Below are 23,366 nucleotides of genomic sequence, written 5' to 3' on the forward strand. Positions count from 1 at the left end.
GAAGTTAACCTTTGTTATCCTTAAGAATGACCGTTTTTTAATTTGTTAAGTAGCAAAAAAAAGGGAGAAATGTTTGATTTCAACTTGAAATAAAATGAGCTTGTCCTTCTTCTCTCCGCAGTCCTGGTACCTGGGCGAGCTTAGTTCCATTCCAAGTGTCGAACGGGACGCCGATCCTGCCAACAAATGTCCACCAGAACTACAGCATAAGCATCATTGGTGAGCCGCTGGTCCCCGCAGAGACGGGGAACTAATCAAAGCTCCGTCAGGGGCCCGAGTCGGCGCCAGTTTCCCTTTCCCCGGCTGACTCGTCGTTTTTCCTCCACGACCTGTTTTTTGGGTTCTTTTCGAACTGTTGTGATGCCTTAATGTTTGATTCCCCGACAACCGACCCCCCCGAGTCTCAGCGGTGGAAGTCTGCGAGACTCTAACTCCACCTGCTCTTGAAAAGAGTTGATTGACTGTGACTCCTCCTGGGTTTGATTTCAGTTTACTGTGACAAGTTTCTTGTTTTGGTTTTTACTGTTTCTTTTCGAGGGCGAAGGTCGGAGTTGAGAACTCTGCTGCCGTTTTTGAAAAAAAAAGAAGAAAAAAAACACTAAAATTTTCGATTGAGGTCAGAGCCCTGGTCATAGAATTCGCGTCTCCTTTCCAAAAGGATTTTCTTAAAGATGAAGAGAAGCGGTTGGAAGCAAGTGCAATTGAATCTTTGAAGGGAAGCTATCAGTCTGTCAGCCCAGGACTCTAAAGGAATGGGATAAACGAGAAAACAAGGTTTTATGGGTAAAATTCCTTTGAGAAAATTAGAATCCGAGGAGTTAAAGCCGTGAACGCGAGCCCGAACCAGCACTTCTTTGAGCTCTTCCCGCCTTTTATAGGGGAATATTTTTTTAATTTATTCAGCGGGGGGAGATAAATAAATAATGAAATGACGCACTAAGTCGACCTTTCCCGTGTCAGAACGTGCGGATGAGATCAGAACGTTTGTTCGGCTTCTAAAGCTTCTGTTTACATTTTAGAAACAAAGTGATTTTTAAAAAAAGTGTTATCTGGTGAAAAGACTCCCTGACATCTGCTATTGTGCACGACCCCCCCCCCCCCCCCCAGGAAGTGTCGATGGAATCTCCGACGCTCTTAATTTTGCACGATGACATTTACACACATGACGTGCCTTCGACTAGCGAGACATCACTTCACTTGTTTGTGCTGCATTTATCGTCCTAGATGAAAAATTAACATTTTTATGATGAGAATTGTTTTGTATGAAATGTTTAACTTCTCACAGTTACGTCGCATATCAACTGTGTATAAAGTTTATAATCAACCGTTTTTTCCTTTTTCAGTATTTTTTTTTTGGTTTTCTAATAACTTCTATGGTTTTCCAGTTACTATTGTGGAGACGGAGTTGAGAAAAATTATGCAATACCAAGTTTTGCCTGTAGGTAGCGCTCGTAGATGAGTTATTAGACGCTAGTTCCGCGGAGACATTGTACTTTTGTTTATCTTCCTCGATGTTCGTCGTCGTCGATGCTGTTGTTGATGTGGATGTTGTTTTCCTTTGACGACCAAAGTGGGGACTGCCGTCTATGCAGAGATTGTTGACTCATCTTTTGTCACTTCCTTCACCAGTTGTGTGACTTCAAATTGTCCGTAAAAAAACAAAAAAACTTGAGATAGATATGGTTAAGTTGGTGATGAGTGGATGAAGCTTTGCGTCGTTTTCAGAACCCACTGAATGTTCCAAACGCTTTCAATTGAAACCGTTTTGAAACTGATGCCGGTTTTGAAAATGAGGTCGAAGCTTCGCGAAGCTTCATCAGTCCAGGATCAGCTTCGGTTGATCCACGTCGAGTCCAAGCCTCCGTGTGAACAATCACAAGCATCCAATCTTGTTCATAGTTACTATCAAGGATTTCGTCGAATCGCTCCCATACCCTTGACCACCTCAACTAAACCAGTATTCTTCAGTACCGTATTTTTGGGACTATAAGGCGCATTTAAAATCGATTAGTTTTCTCAAAAATCTACAGTGCACCTTTTAATCCGGTGCGCCTTTGGTATTAGTTCTAGTTTTACTTGCTAACCTCACACTGAGTTTATGTCGTACACAGCGTCAACATTTTTTACTACAACTTCTATAGTATGTCTCCATGAGGCTCCTTAGTACTACTCCGCGATGCTCCACAGTATTACTCCGCGAGGCTCCCTAGTATTACTCCGTGAGGCTCCCTAGTATTACTCCGCGAGGCTCCCTAGTATTACTCCGCGAGGCTCCCTAGTATTACTCCGCGAGGCTCCCTAGTATTACTCCGCGAGGCTCCCTAGTATTACTCCGTGAGGCTCCCTAGTATTACTCCGCGAGGCTCCCTAGTATTACTCTGCAAAGTTCCCTAGTATTACTCCGTGAAGCGCTGTGGTATTACTCTTCAATGCTCCCTAGTATTACTCCGCAAGGCTCCCTAGTATTACTTCGCACAGGCTCCTAGTATTACTCCACTAGGCTCCCTAGTATTACTCCGCGAGTCTCCGTGGTATTACTCCATAAAGCTTCATAGTATTACTTCGCAAGGCTCCCTAGTATAACTTCGCAAGGCTCTTTAGTATTACACCTCGAGTCTCCGTGGTATTTACTCACAAAGCTTTGTAGTATAACTTCGCAAGGCTTTTTACTATTACTCTGCGAGGCTTCCTAGTATTACTCTGGTGACTCCCTAGTATTACTCCGCAAGGCACACTAGTATTACTCTGGATGCTACCTAGTATTTCTCTGCGAGTCTCCTCAGTATTACTCAGCAAGTCTCTGTGGTATTACTCCGCGAAGCTTCGTACTATTACTTCCCGAGAATACTTAGTATTACTGCGTATCAGTCCAGGCGATGAGTCCCGCAGTAGAACCGCGCTTCACAACCCGCTGTGCCTTATGGTCTGAAAAGTACGGTCAGTAGAAGCTCTTCTTAGCTTGAGGTCTTTCAATCACATGAATCTGAATCTCTTCACGCTCAGAGAAAGAATCGTCCACACGTGCCTCTCAATCCAGATCAAGAGACGGCTTGACTTGAGTTTGACAATCATTTTGAACAAACACGGAAAATTCTACGACACTCCCAGTCAGTTGCCTTAAACACACGAGTGACCTGCGACCATCGCAACAATCCCAGACCGTCCAGAATCAGTGCAGAAACGGCCGCGAGAGCCTTCAGAGTATTTTCTCTGTAAAATATTGGTCACGATCGATGCCTCGGTCCTCGTCGCCATGGCGACGAAAACGCTCACTCTTTGCGTTGCCGTCGCGGCGAATGAAGCCGTAGGACAGTAGACCACCTGAAGTAGGAAGTAGAAGCACTTATTAGCAGTTAAGCAATCGCCCCCCCCCAGGACCCCCCTGTGTTCTCAGACACCCCTACTTTATTAATCACTTCTTTCATTTCTCGAACACACTTTGCACTCTTTCCTAACAATCGTAAAATCCCGGCGTTGTGTAGAACAACAAAATCAAGTCAAGCGTCGTCGTTCGGAAAAAGACCCTTCAACAGTACCTTGCAGACCCCACTGAAGTCCCCAGATGTGCGTGCGAGCGTGAGTGTGTCTCTGTACATAGAAGCTTTGGCAGCTTGTGTGTGTTTGTGTGTGTGTGTGTGCATGAGTGTGCACTACATGATGAGGGTCTTTCTATCAGTTTGAAAAGTTAGTACACTGTAAACTTTAGGAGTTTCCTTTTTTTTGTTCTCTTTCTCTGGAGCCCTTTTTTTTTCTTATTTGTATGTTTTCACTTTTGAGAAAACTATGTAATTCCAATTTTTTTGGGAGAGAAAAAAAAAAAACGTTGTGAAATTTTTCATGTTGATTGTTGAACAGTTTGGACCGGAGTTAGAACTCCTTTTTTTTGGATTGGTAGGATGGAACGTGTTGTGTTCTCGTTGTTCAATTGAGAAACAAATAAAAAAACTAGTCCATGAAAATGTTAAAAAAGAAAAAAAAAACGTCAAAAAAAAGAATTAATGATGGTTTTGTTTCTTAAATTTCTTTTTTTTTGTTTTGTTCATCTTTTAGGTAGTTCCACTTGGAAATTATATATTTTTTCGGTTCTTTTTGTTTTGGCGAACTCTATGTTTAATGTGTTTGTGTTTGTGTAGCAGCTGGGAGGGACGAATCACTCAACCAGCAAAAAGAAAAAAGTCCCAGAATGCACCTGAAGTGATGCAGGGTAATTATTTGAATTAGACGAAAACGTCCTTCGACAAGTCCATCCAGTAGTTTTTTCTTCCTTAGCGCCGGTGCTAATGCTAACGCTAACGCCATGTTTCCAATTTGGTCTCGCGCAGATTCCTCTTTTATTTTGTAGCTCTTCCTCTTCCTGTTGTGTTACTTTCATTATGCACTTTTACACACTTACAATCCGGTGCTCCTTCAGGTCCGGGTCGGTAAATCCTCGACCCGTCCCCCCATCTGCCGGTCACGTGACCCCCCCCCCCTCCCCTGTCGTCGAGAAAGTATTAACGCATCAGCCGAGAAAAAAAAAAAAACGACAAACTTTATGCAAAAAAAAAAAAAAGGACCTGAGATTAGCGATGTTTTGCGATTAGCCTCGCCAGGCTAGCCGCTCGTCGCTCCGGGTCGTTTCCGAACGTTTGAATCGAGAAGAGAAAAAGAAGAAGAAAAAAAAAACCAGCATTTGTTTTTTCAGGATTCACCAAAATCAGACGAGCATCGCAGTGCCTGTGTCAGCTGTCACGAGTCTGTTGTACAGAGATGTAAATGTGAAGCAGCAGAACTTCTGGATCTTTGATTCTTTTTTTTTTTTTTTTTAAAAGCTCTCAAATGTTTCACGGTGAAGGTATCAGTTCGACATCAAGTGCAGTGAAATCATGGAAACAGTTTTTCTTTGAGAATTTTCCGGGTCTTGTGGCACTTTTACTTCCTCTGCACGTTTTATTGTGACACCACGGGATGTTTTATTTTGACATCGGAGCGACACCTGTCAGTCGCAGTCTCTTGACTCGTCAAACGTTCACAGTTCCAGGAGCCGCCTCTGGTTGTAGTTCTCGGAGGCCTCTGGTGGGGGCGCTGCAGAGGCTAAAGCTGCCACAAGATGAACGTGGGTGTAAATAAAGGTGTGTGTGATTGTTGCTGTTCTATCCAGGCCTTTACTGCTCGCAGCTGTTTTACTGCAGTCAATTACTGGAAGTGGATATATTTCCTATGCAAACTGTTTAAACAATAAAAGAGCTATGCTACAAAAACACTTCCTTGTGTGCTTTTATTTTCTCGATCATCTTCAGACCTGTTGGAATGTTGGGAAGAGGAAAAAATAACCAACATTTTCATGATGGACCATTTAAAAAACAAAACACTTATGTATTTCCACTTCCAAGTATATCGGAGTGTTGAATATTATCAATATTAAAAACGTAATTAAATCATTTCAACAATTACTTTTTACATATACTTACTTACACATACTTTACACTTACTGTTTAATGAAACCTCATCAGCTGTATCATGAAACCTCATCAGCTGTATCATGAAACCTCATCAGCTGTTTAATGAAATCTCATCAGCTGTTTCATGAAACCTCATCAGCTGTTTAATAAAACCTCATCGGCTGTTTAATGAAACCTCATCAGCTGTTTAATAAAACCTCATCGGCTGTTTCATGAAACCTCATCAGCTGTTTAATGAAATCTCCTCAGCTGTTTAATTAAATCTCATCAGCTGTTTAATAAAACATCATCAGCTGTTTAATGAAACCTCATCCGCTGTTTAATGAAACCTCATCGGCTGTTTCATGAAATCTCATCAGCTGTTTAATAAAACATCATCAGCTGTTTCATGAAACCTCATCAGCTGTTTAATGAAACCTCATCCGCTGTTTAATTAAACCTCTTAGCTGTTTAATGAAACCTCATCCGCTGTTTAATTAAACCTCTTAGCTGTTTAATGAAATCTCATCAGCTGTTTAATGAAACCTCATCAGCTGTTTCATGAAACCTCATCAGCTGTTTAATAAAACCTCATCAGCTGTTTCATGAAACCTCATCAGCTGTTTAATAAAACCTCATCGGCTGTTTCATGAAACCTCATCAGCTGTTTAATGAAATCTCATCAGCTGTTTCATGAAACCTCATCAGCTGTTTAATAAAACCTCATCAGCTGTTTCATGAAACCTCATCCGCTGTTTAATGAAACCTCATCGGCTGTTTCATGAAATCTCATGAACTGTTTAATAAAACATCATCAGCTGTTTCATGAAACCTCATCAGCTGTTTAATGAAACCTCATCAGCTGTTTAATGAAACCTCATCCGCTGTTTAATTAAACCTCTTAGCTGTTTAATGAAACCTCATCAGCTGTTTCATGAAACCTAATCTGCTGTTTAATGAAACTTCATCAGCTGTTTCATGAAACCTCATGAGCTGTTTAATGAAACCTCATCAGCTGTTTCATGAAACCTCATCAGATGTTTAATGAAACCTCATCAGCTGTTTCATGAAACCTCATCAGCTGTTTCATGAAACCTCATCAGCTGTTTCATGAAACCTAATCAGCTGTTTAATGAAACCTCATCAGCTTTTTAATAAAACATCATCAGCTGTTTAAAGAAACCTCATTGGTTTTCTGATGATATGTTTTCATATATTGCAACATAATGCTGGAGTTCACTAAAGTCCACTTCCTACTTATTGAGTTTCTTTAACATCCGTCTTCTCCAAAGTGTGACTTTGTTTTCCTTCACTGGGCCGAGGTCCGGTACCGAGGCAGGTGGATTAAGGACAAGCTCAGAGTCTGACTAGTCTTCAGTATTAAACTAATTGGATTGTGTTGATTGTCCGTCTGTGACAGTTTCTTCTAAGAGCAAACATCCATGTCCTGGAACAAACCTGGCGTACCTGCTAATCTGCTGTCTGACCCACCAGAACATGAGTCCACCGACCCCGTGGGTCATGTGAGGTGGATCCATCCGTGTCGACAACTCGCCCCTCTGATCTCGTAAGTCATGTGATTGAGGAGGCCAGCAGGAGTGAAAACACCACGACGGCGATTCAGTGTCGCCCCCCGCGTGTCCGGACATGGTACTGCAGGGAGCCCACCTGGTCCTCGGGTCCGTCAAAGAGCAGCAGCACCGATGTGAAATTACGGATCTATAATGGTAATCATTACGACATTTATCAAAATTGGCCGTCGGAGTCCACATCTGGCCTCCATCGAGGAGGTGCTGCGGCTGCTGGCGGCGACTGCGACGCATATTTTCCAGGCTTTTATCCAGACCTGCTGTCGGTGATTTTGACGAAGCTAAATACACGATGATTTGGACCTATTATGTTTCACGCAAAGAGGATTTGTTGATTGCTTTTGTGTGTGTTTTTGTTACTCGTGCTGCTCTGGGCCCCGGAGGGGGGGGCGGGCCGGGTCTGGGTCTGGAGTCGAGCCAACAACAGCACAAAGACCCCCGTCACTTCCAAGTTTTAATCTAATATTCATCCCAGAGCAGGATTTATCTGATCCTGGAGCAGCAACACTCGACCGAATCTCTCCCTGAAGCCCCTGATTCTCCTGGTCTTGTTGGTCCCCTCATGACCACTAGGGGCGCCACTAGCTCTGAAAACTTTATCCATCCATTAAACAATGTCATCCATCATTTATCCAACATCATAGTTCAATCCTTCAACTGTCATCCATCATTTATCCAACATCATAGTTCAATCCTTCAACTGTCATCCATCCTTTATCCAACATCATTGTTCAATCCTTCAACTGTCATCCATCATTTATCCAACATCATAGTTCAATCCTTCAACTGTCATCCATCCTTTATCCAACATCATAGTTCAATCCTTCAACTGTCATCCATCCTTTATCCAACATCATAGTTCAATCCTTCAACTGTCATCCATCCTTTATCCAACATCATCGTTGAATCCTTTAACTGTCATCCATCATTTATCCAACATCATCGTTGAATCCTTTAACTGTCATCCATCCTTTATCCAACATCATCGTTGAATCCTTCAACTGTCATCCATCCTTTATCCAACATCATAGTTCAATCCTTCAACTGTCATCCATCCTTTATCCAACATCATCGTTCTATCCTTCAACTGTCATCCATCCTTTATCCAACATTATTGTTCAATCCTTCAACTGTCATCCATCATTTATCCAACATCATCGTTGAATCCTTCAACTGTCATCCATCATTTATCCAACATCATCGTTGAATCCTTTAACTGTCATCCATCATTTATCCAACATCATCGTTCAATCCTTCAACTGTCATCCATCATTTATCCAACATCATCGTTGAATCCTTTAACTGTCATCCATCCTTTATCCAACATCATTGTTCAATCCTTCAACTGTCATCCATCCTTTATCCAACATCATAGTTCAATCCTTCAACTGTCATCCATCCTTTATCCAACATCATAGTTCAATCCTTCAACTGTCATCCATCATTTATCCAACATCATAGTTCAATCCTTCAACTGTCATCCATCATTTATCCAACATCATCGTTGACCCCTTTAACTGTCATCCATCCTTTATCCAACATCATTGTTCAATCCTTCAACTGTCATCCATTCTTTATCCAACATCATAGTTCAATCCTTCAACTGTCATCCATCATTTATCCAACATCATCGTTGACCCCTTTAACTGTCATCCATCCTTTATCCAACATCATTGTTCAATCCTTCAACTGTCATCCATCATTTATCCATCATTAAAAGTAGCATCTTGCTAGTTCGCCAGATCAATTAGAAAGATACTAAACTCAATTAATATATTCATCCACCTGCGATCGGATCGTAATGGTTAATTTAAATGTCCAATTCATTAATCCATTCATCCATCAATCAATTATTCATCATCGTCCACTCATCCATTTTTTATCCATCCTTCCAACATAACTGTCCATCGTTGAACGCTTCAGTATTTTCCATCCGTCGATACGTTCATGTATCAGAGATAACCTCGATTTCTTTCATCATTTTCCAAGTCTTCCTCTCATCATTCAACTACACCTCTTTCACTCATCCAACCATCCGGTCTTAGCCACCATGTGTTGTTTATTATCACTTAGTTACTGTTCAAACGTCATCCCTTCATCACTGACAGCTTGACGTCAGATGTGATCGTGGGAATATCCATCGTCAGTAGGAAATATGTATTTCCTCAAAGTGAAAAAGACCAAAGGAGCAACGAGACGGTTCACAGATTTTACTTTTATATCGTTTTTATTTATTTAAATTTTTCCCTTAATCTTTCACTTTTCAGCTTTTTTTATGTTACAGAAAAAAAAATCCAAATCCATCTTCAATAAGATGTATCGATCGATCAGCCATAGTCTCTTTTTGCCCTTTATTCATCCATCTCTTATCATCCCTTTCTTCCCTGGTCGTCTGAACATGTCGTCATCTACACACTCATCTACACACTCGTCTACACACTCGTCTACACACTCACTCCCCAGTGTGTTTGTGAATCTGGACATTAAATCAACAACAACAATGTGTTGTTGGAGGGAATTAAAGACGCTGCTGCTTCCCACAAACATTTACATACATTTCATCCTTGTTTTCCCAGCCTGGAATTACTGCGACGCTCCGACCGTCCCGGCTCCTCGTGCATGTGAAGAAACAGGTGTTCATTGTGTGTGTGTGTGTGTGTGTGTGTGTGTGTGTGTGTGTGTGTGTGTGTGTGTGTGTGTGTGTGTGTGTGTGTGTGTGTGGAGGGGGAGGGGCTTCATTGAAGGGTCCTGGATTAAAGCAGCAGCAGTTTCCCATGAACATCCTGAACATTAACATACACCACAGACAGATGGAGACTTCTTCCTGCACCTCCTGAACCTCATCCTGCACCCCCTGCACCTCCTCCTGAACCTCCTCCTGAACCTCCCCCTGCACCTCCTCCTGAACCTCCTCCTGAACCTCCTCCTGAACCTCCTCCTGAACCTCATCCTGCAACCCCTGCACCTCCTCCTGAACCTCCTCCTGCACCCCCTGCACCTCCTGAACCTCCTTCTGAATTTCCTCCTGCACCTCCTCCACCACTTCCTGAACCTCCTGAATCTCCTGAACCTCTTACACCTCCTCCTGAACATCCTCCTGAACCTCCTGCACCTCATCCTACACCTCCTGAAACTCCACCTAAACTTCCCCTAGCACCTCCTGAACCTTCTGCACAACCTCCTGAACCTCCCCCAAATTTACTCCTGTAACTCCACCTGAACATCCTCCTGGACTGCCTCTTGAATGTCCCCCTGTACCTCCTCTTGAACCTCCACTTGAACCTCCTCCTGAACTTCCTCCTTCACCTCCTGAATCTCCTCCTTCACCCCCTGAAGCTCCTGAAGCTCCTACACCTCCTCCTGAACATCCTGAACCTCCTGCATCTCCTCCTGAACATCCTCCTGAACCTCTTGCACCTCATCCTACACCTCCTGAAACTCCACCTAAACTTCCCCCAACACCTCCTGAACCTCCTGCAAAACCTCCTGAAATTCCTCCTGAACCTTCCCCGAACTTTCTCCTGCAACTCCACCTGAACCTCCTCCTGAACGTCCTCCTTCACCTCCTGAATCTCCTCCTTCACCTCCTGAATCTCCTCCTTCACCTCCTGAAGCTCCTCCTTCACCTCCTGAAGCTCCTTCTCCAGGAATTAAAGGTCAGGTGAGGAACCTTGATCACAGTGATTCACCGGCGCAGGAATGTCGGGGGGCTCTGAGGTGAGGAGGTCTTTCATTTATACCTCACTCTCCGCTATTACTCGTCCTCCCTCCCTCCAGCCCTCCCCACCCTCCCCCTCTCCTCCCACGCACTGATGTTCACCTCAGAACGTGTCTTCCTGCCAACTTCCCATCAGCCCCGTGATTTATGTGCACGATGAATTGTTGGTGGAGGCGGATCGGCCGAAATCTGATCCGCAGACGCTGCGACCTGCACACAGACGATCAGTGTGTGAGGAAGGGTTTGGATCCGCTGGCCTGGAAGTATTCGAGGAATGTGAGTCGCCGGACGCATCATCAGCAGGTTCTGACAGAGACCAGAGATACTTGGATGTCTGACGTCCATGAAAGTCACACATCGTTTCATTCGCACCTTCCTGGGGAACGAAAACTCTAATTTGAGATAAACCTAAAACAGAACTGGGTAAAGTGCGGTCTGGGGGCCCAGACATGACCCTTTGACTCTATTTGTTTTAATTGAATTGAATATTAAGAATCTTTTTTTTTCTTTTTTAAATTTTGTCCCTTAATATATATCAAATGTGTAAATTACTTTTAATTACAGTTAAGATCAAATATTTTACTTCTTCCAATATTTGATTTTTTCTTTATTCATTTATGTTTTGCTTTTGTCCAATAATTATATTGAGATATTTTAAATTTGCTGAACTTCCTTTTGGCTCCTCGTGGCAGTCACTGTACTTGTACTCATAGAATAACTTATTTTTCTTAAGAAAAAGTCCGGTTTCATAGCAACATTTTTCTATGCCGGGCAATTAAAAAAGAGCTGAGCTAGAAGGCAATTTGATATTCCAACTCGTGTTCTTCTCAGCCCTAGCCCGAGCTGGGGTGTAAGTTTGGATCAGATCACTGGCCTAACCATGAATAAATGTGAAAGTAAGAACCAGAATTTTAGAGAGAAAGAGTTTTAAGGATCGGAGAAATGTGAGTTCTTCTACTAGAGCGGGTCAGAATTCTCGCTGCAGAGTTTTGTATGAACTGCAGGCGAGACAGATCCTTTTTGTTTAGACACGAAAATAAACTGTTAAAATAGTCTAAACGACACAAACACTTTATTTGCTCCAGATTACAAGCTCCAGATCGTGTTCACATCATTTTCCTAAATGTAGAGATTTTCCTCAGTTGAAGGATTTAAAGTTTGTTTCACTTACATCCGACGAAACATTTGGAATGTGTTGCGTGTTCTGGAAATAACCTGATGTCGCACAAACACATGAGAAGTTTGGCTTCATTGGTGCAAAAAAAACAACACACACGTCCTCTCTTGGCACTAAAACACGATTTTCTTTTTTCACACTTTGAAATCAGAGAGTGCGCCCTCTAGTGACGCCCTCCGGTATTGCAACATTAATCTTCAACAGGAGACAACATTTAACATTTTATTGTGTGTAAGTCCTTTTATCTCATCAACAATTCTCCATTGAGCTTTTCTTCTTTTTTTCCCCGTTTTTATGCTAATGAACTTTATTAGCTTCAAGGAGCTCAGGCGCGAATCTTGTTAATGAATTCTGTCACATCTGTAAGTAACGACGAGGCTGCGGCAACATCACACCTGGGTGACATTAGCATGCTAATGACCTGCAGGTGTGTGTGTGTGTGTGTGTGTGCGTGTGTGTGTGTGCGCGTCACTTTTCTTCCCCGACACAACTCTTCAGATTACAGAACGTTCCTTCAAAAGGTTGATCAGAAATTTTCACATTGTTACAGTTTCTCACTTCCTCACCTGCGGAACATTATTCTCCATAATCACTTCCAGACTCGGGATCCGAGGCCCGGGATAATTCATACGCCTGCTCGGGTTTTGCAGTTTTCACGCTACAGCGTGAACCTTTGCAGACGAGCACATGATGTTCAGTTGATGAAGTGAGTTCTTCAATGTTTCTGGTGGACATTGAACGATTCTCTTTATGATCATTTGAAGTTAGTGCATTAAAAACTTTACTCGCCCTCACGTCGACTACGAGTTGAGATTATTTACAGAGTAATCTTTTCTTTTTTAGCGTTATAGACAAGTTTGTTCATTGTTATGTAGCGACTGGAGCTCATTTGTCTTCTTCGTCCAAAAAGACACAAAAAACCATCCAAATACTGCTCGTCTCTAACGTTCCGAAAAAACATCAATAAGTCTTTATTTTAAGATCGTTTGTGGCAGAAAGTATCAGTCTCTCAACTCATCTATGTTCATCCTCATTGATTCCAAGTGTCAATGCGCAATATTTACGTTGATAGACTTGAATCTTCTACTAAAAAAAACAAGCTTAAAGATGGACGTCTAACATTTTTACGAAACAATGTCGAGGCTTCAATACAAAGAAGGATGTTACAGACGAGCAGCTTGAAGGCATTTGGATGTTTTTAACTGTCTTTTTGGACGAAGATGAAGACAACTGAGCTCCAGCCGCTACATTAAAATGAACAAACATTTTTGTCTATTACTCACAGAACACATCTGAACTCTGAAAATAATCCCAATTTTAGTCGACATGAAGGAAAATTAGCGAAGTTTTGGATGAACTATGACTTTAGGATCTCGGACTGAAATAGCTCAGTGTCATGATTGTAGCTCGACGTGAAATAAATGAACACATTTATTTATAAAAGATTTGATAAATAAGTGTTTACCTCTGGAGAACCAGCCTGAAGGCAGCCAAACATTCAACGAGCCAGACAGCCCATTATTGTATGCATAATGTATTTGAAGGTAAGACATTGTTTTTGTTGTATTATTTTGTATAAAGTAAATTGTCTTGCATCAGGTGTGTTTAGTACTTTTCTGTTGTCGTTCAAATCTTTCACCATCACTCAAATAAAGACATGTAACGATTGTGTCAATTAAACTTCTTTTTTCCGAGTCCCTCCAGTCATTCCTCCAGCTATAGCGGAACAAGGTCAGAACTTCTTTTGAAATCCAGAAGGTGCCACGAGGCTCCGCCCGGAGGGACCTCCAGAGGCTCCTCCTCGTCCAGTGGTGGGCGCCAGAGAGACGACCATATGGCGGCGCCATCGTCGAACCTGGCGACGGGAAAGAGATCAACGCCGAGGTTTTTTCCTTCTAAATGACACAAAACGGCCCAGAGTCATCAGAGGAGTTACCTTCACTTTCATGAGCCTCCCACGAGCCGCCGGGACTCCTCTGGTTCCGCGGGAGAACCGAGAGACCCTCGGGCCCAGATGGCGCTAGGATGGCGGCGACGGAAGGATGAGAGAGTGAAAAACACTCCCATATGTGTTTCTGTTTCTCTTCATTAACTCGCAGAAGAACAGACGCGGCGTCGGGTTCGGTCGGGGGGAGGAGCTTAAGAAGGACGATCAGACGATATCACGTCGTCTCCATCTAGAGAGTCAGATCGGTTCTCTCACGGATTAGATTAGATTAGATGGATTTTGTTAATCCCTCTGGAGATCTCCTTAGGGAAATAAGGTTTCCAGTTCACAGCAGACAATAGAAGTTACAGAAAGTTTCATAAAAGAAAGAACAATGTTCAGATAAAAAGAACAAAGTGCAAGGGATAACAAAGTCAAATATAAAGAACATAAATCAGGGGAAATAACACATAGAAAAGGATACAAACATAGAATAACATCTTTTCAATCCACTCCTGCCCCCAGACTCAGAGTTATAAAGTCTAATATCACGAGGAATGAATGAGTCCCTGAGTCTATTAGTGTTGCATCATGGGAGGAGCATTCATGCACTCAGGTGCTACAGAAAAAGTTATTCTTCCTTTGGGCTCAAAGAAATCCTGAACTTCTCTATAAGTAAGTAAGTAATTTGTATTTATAGAGCGCTTTTCCAGACCAGGGTCACAAAGCGCTTAAACAATCAAAACAATACTCAATAAAATATAATAAAAAAATAAATATACTTAAAAGGTCGAGATAACACTGGGACCATCACAGGAGTCTCAGAGAATCAAGGAAAAGCCTGCACGAAATAAAGATGTTTTTTTAAAACACAAAGCTTAGGAGCAACAGCCTGAAAGGATTTCTCTCCTCTGTTCCTGAACCGTGTTCAGGAACCATCAGTAGATTCTGATCCACAGACCTCAGAGCCCGAGCTGGGGTGTAAGTCTGGATCAGAATCTACTGATGGAAGGTCTGACCATGAATAGATCTGAAAGTAAGAACCAGAATTTTAAAGTTGATCCTGAAAGAAACGGGCAGCCAGTGAAGAGTTTTAAGGATCAGAGAAATGTGTGTTCTTTATCAATTTGATCAAAGATTTTTTTTCCTTTTCACACTGAAAATTACAGCTAAGTTTATTTTTTAAAATTGACCGTATTCTCCTGAAAAACACCCTGGCTTCCGACTCACTGGACCTATAAGAACTATAACTATATATCTTTTTGGTTATTTTGGTGAGTTCTGTTACTGTTAATTGTGGAAGTTGTACTGTAATATAAATCACTGCAGCAGTTTAATGCATTATAACTACTGACCGACCTTCAGATTAAAACAGTAACAATACAACGACTGGCAGACAAAACAAAAAAAGTGCATGAAAAATACACCTCACAGTAACACTGAACCAGCATGAACTGATATTTCTTAAAGTGATAGTTCACACATTATTTAAATTTCATTTTCTACTCACACTCATGTCGACTAAAGGTTGGGATTATTTTCAGAGTAATCTGTTCTTTTTTTGAGTTATAGACAAAGATGTTTGTTCATCTTAATGTAGCGGCTGGAGCTCAGTTGAAGCACTGGAAGGGATTGCGATGTTTAACCAGAATACTTCAGGTTTATATCGCTTGTTATTCTTTAAACTTCCTTTACAAACGATCTTAAAATACAGACTCAATTAAGATTTACCAGAAGATGGACGTTACAGACGAGCAGTATATGGAGGTATTTGGATGTTTTTAAGAGTCTTTCTTGACGAAGATGAAGACTAAGACAATTTTGTTATTTCCTTTGATCTTTGTTCGTTATATTTGCACTTTGTTCTTTTATCTGGACTTTGTTCTTGTTTTTATTAATCTATTGTCTGTTAACTCCAAACCCAATTTCCCAAAGGAGATCTCCAGAGGAATTAATAAAGTCTATCTAATCTAATCTTATCTTATTTGATCTAATCTTACAATCAGACTAATTATTATTATGTTATTTCACTTGTTTCTTTCTTTCTTTCTTTCTTTCTTTATTTATATAGCGCTTTTCGAGACCAGGGTCACAAAGCGCTTTAACAATCAAAACAATACTCAAAACAGTACATACTTCAAAGATCAAGACAACACCGAGAACAACACAGGAGTTCGAGAAATTCAAGGAAAACAGGATTTCTTGTGTCAGTAGACTTGAATGAAAGAAGTTCCTGGACATGTCTAGTGTAATATGCTAATGTTTTTTTTTTTTAATGTGTCGGTACTCTCTATTTAAGACAATTATAAGATGTTATAATGTTCATTATTAAGGCAACAAATCATTCTTATGTAGATATTCGATGACAGGTGCAGGTGGGAGGAGGTCATGGGTCAGATGGAAGATCAGGTTAAGATTTCCTCTCTCTTAAAAATGAATGATCATGTTTTCATTAAAAGAATGAAGCCTTTTCTTTTTTAAAAAAAAAGCAGCTTCAGCATTTTCCTTCACGAGCCTGTTAAAAGTGCAGCTTCAACCACAGACACCCAAAACCCCTGACCTACAACCCCCATCCCCACTCTACCCAAATGGTTGCCATGTAGACAAAGTGCCCATTGTGCCGCTGCCCTCATTCTTCCTGCGAGAACTCCCCTGATGCCAGCCGACCAACATTTACGATGGAAATCCCAAACTATTCAGATTTATAATGAAACACTAAAAGGAACTTCTGTGTCTCTGTGTGTTCGTGTGAGTGGATCACTAGTGGTCCCTCGAGATCCTTCTCACCTAGTCCACGACCACTTGGGTGGCACCTGACTCAGCAGATCCCCCCCCCCTCCCCCCAGAAGGACTCTCTCGAGGCAGGAAAATCCAAGGTTCCTGAACGCAGCACGAGTCTCACATGTGCAACATTTCTCGTCACACACACTAAGAGAAAAAGTCCCGAGTGGATACACCCGGCTGTACCTGGAGCAGGTGTCGACCGGATCCGCCAGATGTTCCGGATCCAACATGGAGTGGTACCAGAATTTGATTTAAGTTCATCAGGAAATCTGAAGCTTTTCTCACCCAGAAGACAATAAGACTTGAGTTTAAGTCTGGGATAGTTTAGATATCGAAAGTCACTGCGGGGGGGGGGGGGGGGGGAGAGGCAGGGGACACCCTGGACAGGATGCCAGTCTGTTGCAGGACACACAAAGACGCACAACCATTCACACACACACTTATATCTACAGACAATTTCTCCAAGTTCTCAATCAATCTCTTTATATTTTTGGATTGAGGGAGGAAACCGGAGTGCCCGGAGTAAACCCACGCAACACGGGGAGAACATACAAACTCCACAGGGAAAGTTACCTCATCATGTCACGTGAGCTCACCGGTCTACGATCTACACACCACAAGATTTATTAGTGTTTTATGTCTGTGTAGCATGTTAGCTTTTTAGCTTCTGCTACCAACAAGCTTAAATATTGAATCAATTTGTTTGGGTTTTTTCATATAATTTCATTTTTCAGTTGTGATTACAAGATGGTCGCTACAGACCAGCAGTACGGAGGTATTTGGATGTTTTTAAGTGTGTCATTTTGGACGAGGAGGACGCAGAAAAGTGGGTGCCGTTTAGGACCCTCATATGGACATACATTTTTTTTTCTATGAATCTAAAAAGAACAGATTACTCTGAAAATAATCCCAAACTCTAGTCGACATGAAGGTGAGTAAAAAAATGAGTGAAATTCAATTTTAGGTAAACTTACCCTTAAACAGTTGTGTTTTCAGTTCTGTATGGTCTCATTAAAAAACCTTTCAAAAGCAAACAACGCAAAAGGGTCATGTCAGTCTTGGTCAAAGTATTCCAGGCTAACCCACGTGTCACCCCTGGATCACGGTGACCCAGTGGCCTAGGTCAAGGTGAACGACCTCCACCACTGCATAAGTATATCTGGAAGCGAGAGGTTCGCATTCATCTTGACCCAGGGATGACACGAGGGGTGAAGGCAGGTCTCACAAGGCTAACCACAGCTTCCATAAGATAGCATTGAAGGCTAATATGTGGCTCAGCAATCGCATCACAGCAAGAAGGTTGTTGGTTCGCTTCCAGTTCCGGAGGGAGGAGACTAGAGTGTGTATGTTCTCCCCAGTGTCGTGTGGGTTTACTCCGGGCACTCCGGTTTCCTCCCACAGTCCAAAAACATACAGGAGGATTGATCGAGATCTTGGGGAAATTGTCCGTAGGTATGAGTGTGTGTGTGAATGGTTGTCTGTCTTTGTGTGTCTTGAGACAGACTGGCGTCCTGTCCAGGGTGTCCTCTTCCTCTCACCCTTAGAAACTAGGATAGACTGCAGCCCCCTCGCAGCCCTCATAAGGGAATGAGCTGTAGAAAATGGATGGAAGGATGTCTAAACTGGTAAGGTCGGAGAGTTTTACAAGAGCTTCCAGGAACTGATACAGCAGAGATGTGTCTCAAATCACATACTTCTCTTAGTGCACTGGAGGTTAGTATGCATCAGGATAGTGTACGTACTAACTAGTAACAAATTCTCGACAGTTGTGTCGTCAAATCAAACACTGCCGCTACTCACTCACCGGAAATGACACGACAGCTTCTTCTTCTACTACTATTTAACGATGATTTCAACCAGCTGTAGGAACACTAGCGACACCTGCTGGCAGCATGTTTGGTTTGGATCAACAAAAAAAAGAGAAATATTAGCGAGATATTTACGCTGGTATCAGCAGCGAAGACGTGTCATCCTCCTACTGCTGCTGAAAATGCACCTGTAAGTATATGAATATATATATATATATATTCATTTTCGGCCAGCAGCAGTATATATTTAGATATATAGATATATTTAAATATGACGTAACTTTAGTTTACAACGTCAATAAGATGGAGCCGTGTAGGGTAGAAAGTGTCCATCGATCCATACTCAGTTTTGTGGGCGTTTAAGTACGCACATATTTTTATTACGCAAGTTTGCGATTTGAGACCCAGCTCAGGTCTACAAGAACTGTTAAGGTCTCCCAGTTCTTAGTCTTCCGAGGTTCACAGGTCGTACCCCAGCCATTCTACTTCTAACAGGTGCTTGCGTAGCGCTTCCAGGTTCAACAGGTCTTCCGATCTCGCGGGGACTCGTAAACGCTCTCTAGAAGCTCGCCCCTGCCGGCGGTCCGCAGGTTAAGGGTCACCTATCCGGGGCTCCGGGAAAAACGACGTAGCTCGGAGGAAGCGGTGGTGGGAAGCAGACGAGGGGCCGGGGCACCTCCATCCACCTCCTGCACCTCCTCCTCTTCAGCAGCCATCTGATGTGAGGTAACATGTGAGGGCGAGCTTCCATCTGTCGGCGCCGCTCGCTAGCAGAAGGTGCAGCTAATGAGGCTTGATTTGCTGCTGCACCTGCCGCCAATCTGTGTGTGTGTGTGTGTGTGTGTGTGTGTGTCCCGCCCCCACTCACCCTCCAGGTGTAATCATTGGTTACCCAGTGTGGGCGCCTGCAGGATGATGGATCCTGGGAATTCATTAGGAAGCAGGTGAGACCTCGGGTCTACTCGGCTCTCGGACCTGCAGAGACTCAGCCGTTGTTCTTCGAACCTCCATCCTCGAAAGGATGTTCGGATCTAAGACGAGGAGGTTTTTTTTTTTCATCCAGATGGTGTGTGTGAGGAGCTTGTACACATGTTCCCTGTCACAAGTACCATTTGACGCCAGAACTCTTCAGGGACCGGTTGTTCCACACCATTGAGTCCGGATCAAAACCAGCTCCTTTGGTTGTGTGTGTCCACTATTCTTCAGCATCTGATGTGCTGCTGACACACACACACACACACACACACACACACACACTGATCATCTCTCTTTCACACACATCTTCACACACAAAAACAAAAGCATGAGTAATCTGCTTGATGACATCATCGCCCACGAACACTGCGTGCCACTCCGGATTATTTTCAAATTAGCCGCTCCATTCAGGCCCAAATTAGATCTTGCATATTAATGAGCGGCCATGATGTGTGCCTAATTCTTAATTATCGCTTCTGATTTAGAGACGTTAAACTCGGATTGACATTTGTTTAAACACACGTATCCCCCTATAGCTTGGTATTTTGTTAGGAGGGAAATATTGACACACCTCAACATCGCGGCGTTTTTTTCATGATACCGCATCGATATTCAACACAACTATTGAATATTATATTGTTGTTTTTTTAATCACATTTGCTTATAGTTTATCGTTCTATAAAGAATGTATTAAATAATTACATTTTTTACATTTTATTTACAATATCAAACATATATTCACAACATTTGATCCTTTTTGTATTGTAATTAAACCTCCACTAGATGGCAGCGGTCATTAGATCCTCCACCAGTAATAGAACAATAAAATCCTGCGACATCCCGCAAATGACTGAGGACGAGAGGATACAGTGGACTCCAGCAGCTTTTAAACCCGATGTTTGGAAACATTTTGGTTTGAAAACAAATGAAAGCAGTTACGACTTCGTCAAGAGTCATGTGGTCTGTAAATTCTGCAACACAAGACTGAGGACGAGAGGATACAGTGACTCCAGAAGCTTTTAAAGCCGATGTTTGGACATGATTTTGGTTTCAAAACAAATGAAAGCAGTTACGACTTCATCAAGAGTCATGTGGTCTGTAAATTCTGCAACACCAGAGTCAAGTACTGGACAATACTACACATATATATCCTTGTTACTACACTATCACGATATATCGTATTGTTGACCCCATGTATCGTAATACGTATCGTTTTGACAGATTCTTGACGATACACATGTTTCGTGGTCACTCAATGAGTAAAATCAAATTAAATCTTAGACAATTAAAACAGAATCAGCAATATTTATTACAAATAATGTTAAAAAGGAAAAAAATGCTTATCTGAGAATATCTCACATTGGACTTAAAGTGATGATTAAATATTCTAAAATATGATTAATCAAATGAAAATAAAAGATTGTCAACTAAAGCGATATGATGCTAATCATATGAATATTGTGATGTTTCACTAACTACACTGAATTAACGAAGGAACAGTTATTCTGACATTCAGGTCCTGCCGCGATGAAGAGGGAAATCATCTTCTCAGCCGAATGGATCACAGACTGAAGTCAAGTTTCTGTGCGTAATTGTTGCAGTACCACTCGGTTATGATGGACCCCACAGTCGCAGTGTGGACCAGTACAAGTATCATCCGTCTGAGGTGAAATATCCTCAGCAGATACAGGAAGTGCAATAGTTGATCTGAATCTATTAAAACAAAAAATAATAAATACAACTAATACAACCTTTTCTCAACATTGTTTATTTTAACAATGTAAGTAAGTAAGTAATTTATATTTATATAAATGTGTTGATTATATCATGCAAGCGGTTCAATGTTGGCATCATATTCATGGACCGACCGTCAGTTAATAACTGTCAAAATTAAGCTTGAGTTTCACTCATTTTAAATATTTTACAGATTTTTTAATATATAATTTTGAATAAAACGAGCATCTTGATGTGTCAATAATCTTGGACTAATATTACTTCAAATAAGATACACTTTTTTTAGAAAAATAAAATTTCAGAGATTAATAAGCACTAAAACAAAAAACGATATATATATTTTCCTCATTAATATTGGGCACAGTTTAGGTTAGAATAAATAGTTTTAATTGGTATATACTTTTTTATATTCCGCATTATGTCATATTTTTTTGATAATAAATCAACCTTATAAACATTCTGATATGTCATATGAACGCCACACAAATCAAACCAGACACAAACGCCACAAATCATCGCTTAAAAATAGACGTCAGAGTCTCAGTCTTTAATGAAAGTCCAGATTGGACTGAGCTCAAGAGGCGCCTTCTGGAACCACACCAGGACGAGGACGTCCCATCGGGATTCGTTTGTTGACATTTCACATTCCCTCTGTGGCGAGGAGACTTCAGAGAAGAGCGCCCTCTGCTGGTCGATCCTTTTATTGGCCTCTATCAAACATGTTGCTAAAAATCAAACTTCTCAGGCAGTATTTTTTAATACAGAGATTTAAATATAGACTTTTATTTTGTTTGATTAAATCACTAAAATATCTTCTCTCATTTATGCCCAGCCGTCAATTAAAGTGGAGAGTACATTCCATATGCTATCTGACTGTGTGTGTGTGTACGTGTGTGTGTATGTGTGTGTGTGTGTGTGCGTGTGTGTGTGAAGGGGGTTCGATCCACATGCAGGTGGCTGCCACCGCAGGCAGATGGGACCAGCGTGGATCTGTGAAGTTTCTCTCTTCAGTTTTCAAGCTGCACCGATGGGCCCTTGAATTATTACTGGGCCCCCCATTCATAATTACCCGGCGCCCACCGGTGTGCCCGGGCGAGCCTGGTGGGGACCAAAGCCCCTCTAATGACGTCTTTGTTGCCGCTGATCTGCACAATCAACAAGAGGACGCACGGCGGCGGCGAGCTGTGGTCCCACGTCGACTGATAACGTGCCTCCAGGGCGGCTTCGCTAAAACAATCACGCATGGCTTCAGCTCGTTAAAGAGCCGCTTCACATGAGGCGTGAGACCGTGTGTGTGTGTGTGTGTGTGTGTGTGTGTGTGTGTGTGTGTGTGTGTGTGTGTGTTTGTCTTCTGATGTGCTCCCACAGGCTACACACTATTTATTAGACCATCAAAACTCAAGGCAAATTTTCCCTTCAGGGTTTAACGTCGCACCAAACAAATTTCTCCACGACCTGATTGATAGAATTAAAAGATGAGGGTCCGGAGAAGGGTCTGCTGAAGCTGGTTCAGGAGAAGTTCCTGGAGAACATTCCACGATTTACTGACTTTACTCACTGCTTCCTGGTTAGGCTGAATCCAGTTCCCGCTTATATTTTGTGTCCAAAAATACTCACACGGTCTTAATATGATAATTTATCCAAAATTCCAAACGTTACTCATTTTCTACTCAACCCTCATGTCAACTAAGGGTTGGGGTTATTTTTAAAGTAACAACATTTTAATGTAGCGACTGGAGCTCAGTTGTCTCCATCTTCGTCCAAAAAGACACTTAAAAACATCCAAATACCTCCATATACTGCTCGTCTGTAACGTCCCTCCTGTATTGAAAAACTTAAATAAGTCTATATTTTAAGATTCTTTGTAGAGGAATTTGAAAGAATAACAAGCAATATAAACCGGAAGTACTGCGTGTAAATATCGCAATCGCTTTGAGTGTAGACACTGTATGTGCTCTGAAGGCGCTTGCGATATTTACTCAATATTTTGGTGCTAATTTAAGCTGAAACATCACCTGCTAAAATGCTCAATACTATGATGCTAATTTCAGCTAAAACTTCACCTGCTAACATGCTCGATACTATGAGGCTAATTTACACTAAAACTGCTAACATGTTCAACACTATGATGCTAATTTACACTAAAACTGCTAACATGTTCAATACTATGATGATAATTTACACTAAAACTGCTAACATGTTCAATACTATGATGCTAATTTACACTAAAACTG

The 23,366-nt window shown here is 41.8% G+C and overlaps 1 protein-coding gene across 6 annotated transcripts in view; it reads left to right on the top strand.

Moving 5' to 3' along the window:
- LOC148081720 (nuclear factor 1 B-type-like) overlaps positions 1 to 5,240 on the top strand; it is a 47,166-nt gene extending 41,926 nt beyond the window's left edge. For all 6 annotated transcript variants that reach the window (XM_087788716.1, XM_087788717.1, XM_087788718.1 and 3 more), the window contains one exon: positions 122 to 5,240. In XM_087788716.1, the coding sequence (XP_087644842.1) occupies positions 122 to 254 (133 nt within the window). In that variant the 3' untranslated portion in view covers positions 255 to 5,240. The remainder of the gene's footprint in view (positions 1 to 121) is intronic.
- Positions 5,241 to 23,366: the final 18,126 nt, after the last annotated feature.

The sequence above is a fragment of the Callionymus lyra genome, chromosome 4, assembly GCF_982586985.1.
Source record: "Callionymus lyra chromosome 4, fCalLyr1.hap1.1, whole genome shotgun sequence".
Lineage (NCBI taxonomy): Eukaryota > Metazoa > Chordata > Actinopteri > Syngnathiformes > Callionymidae > Callionymus > Callionymus lyra.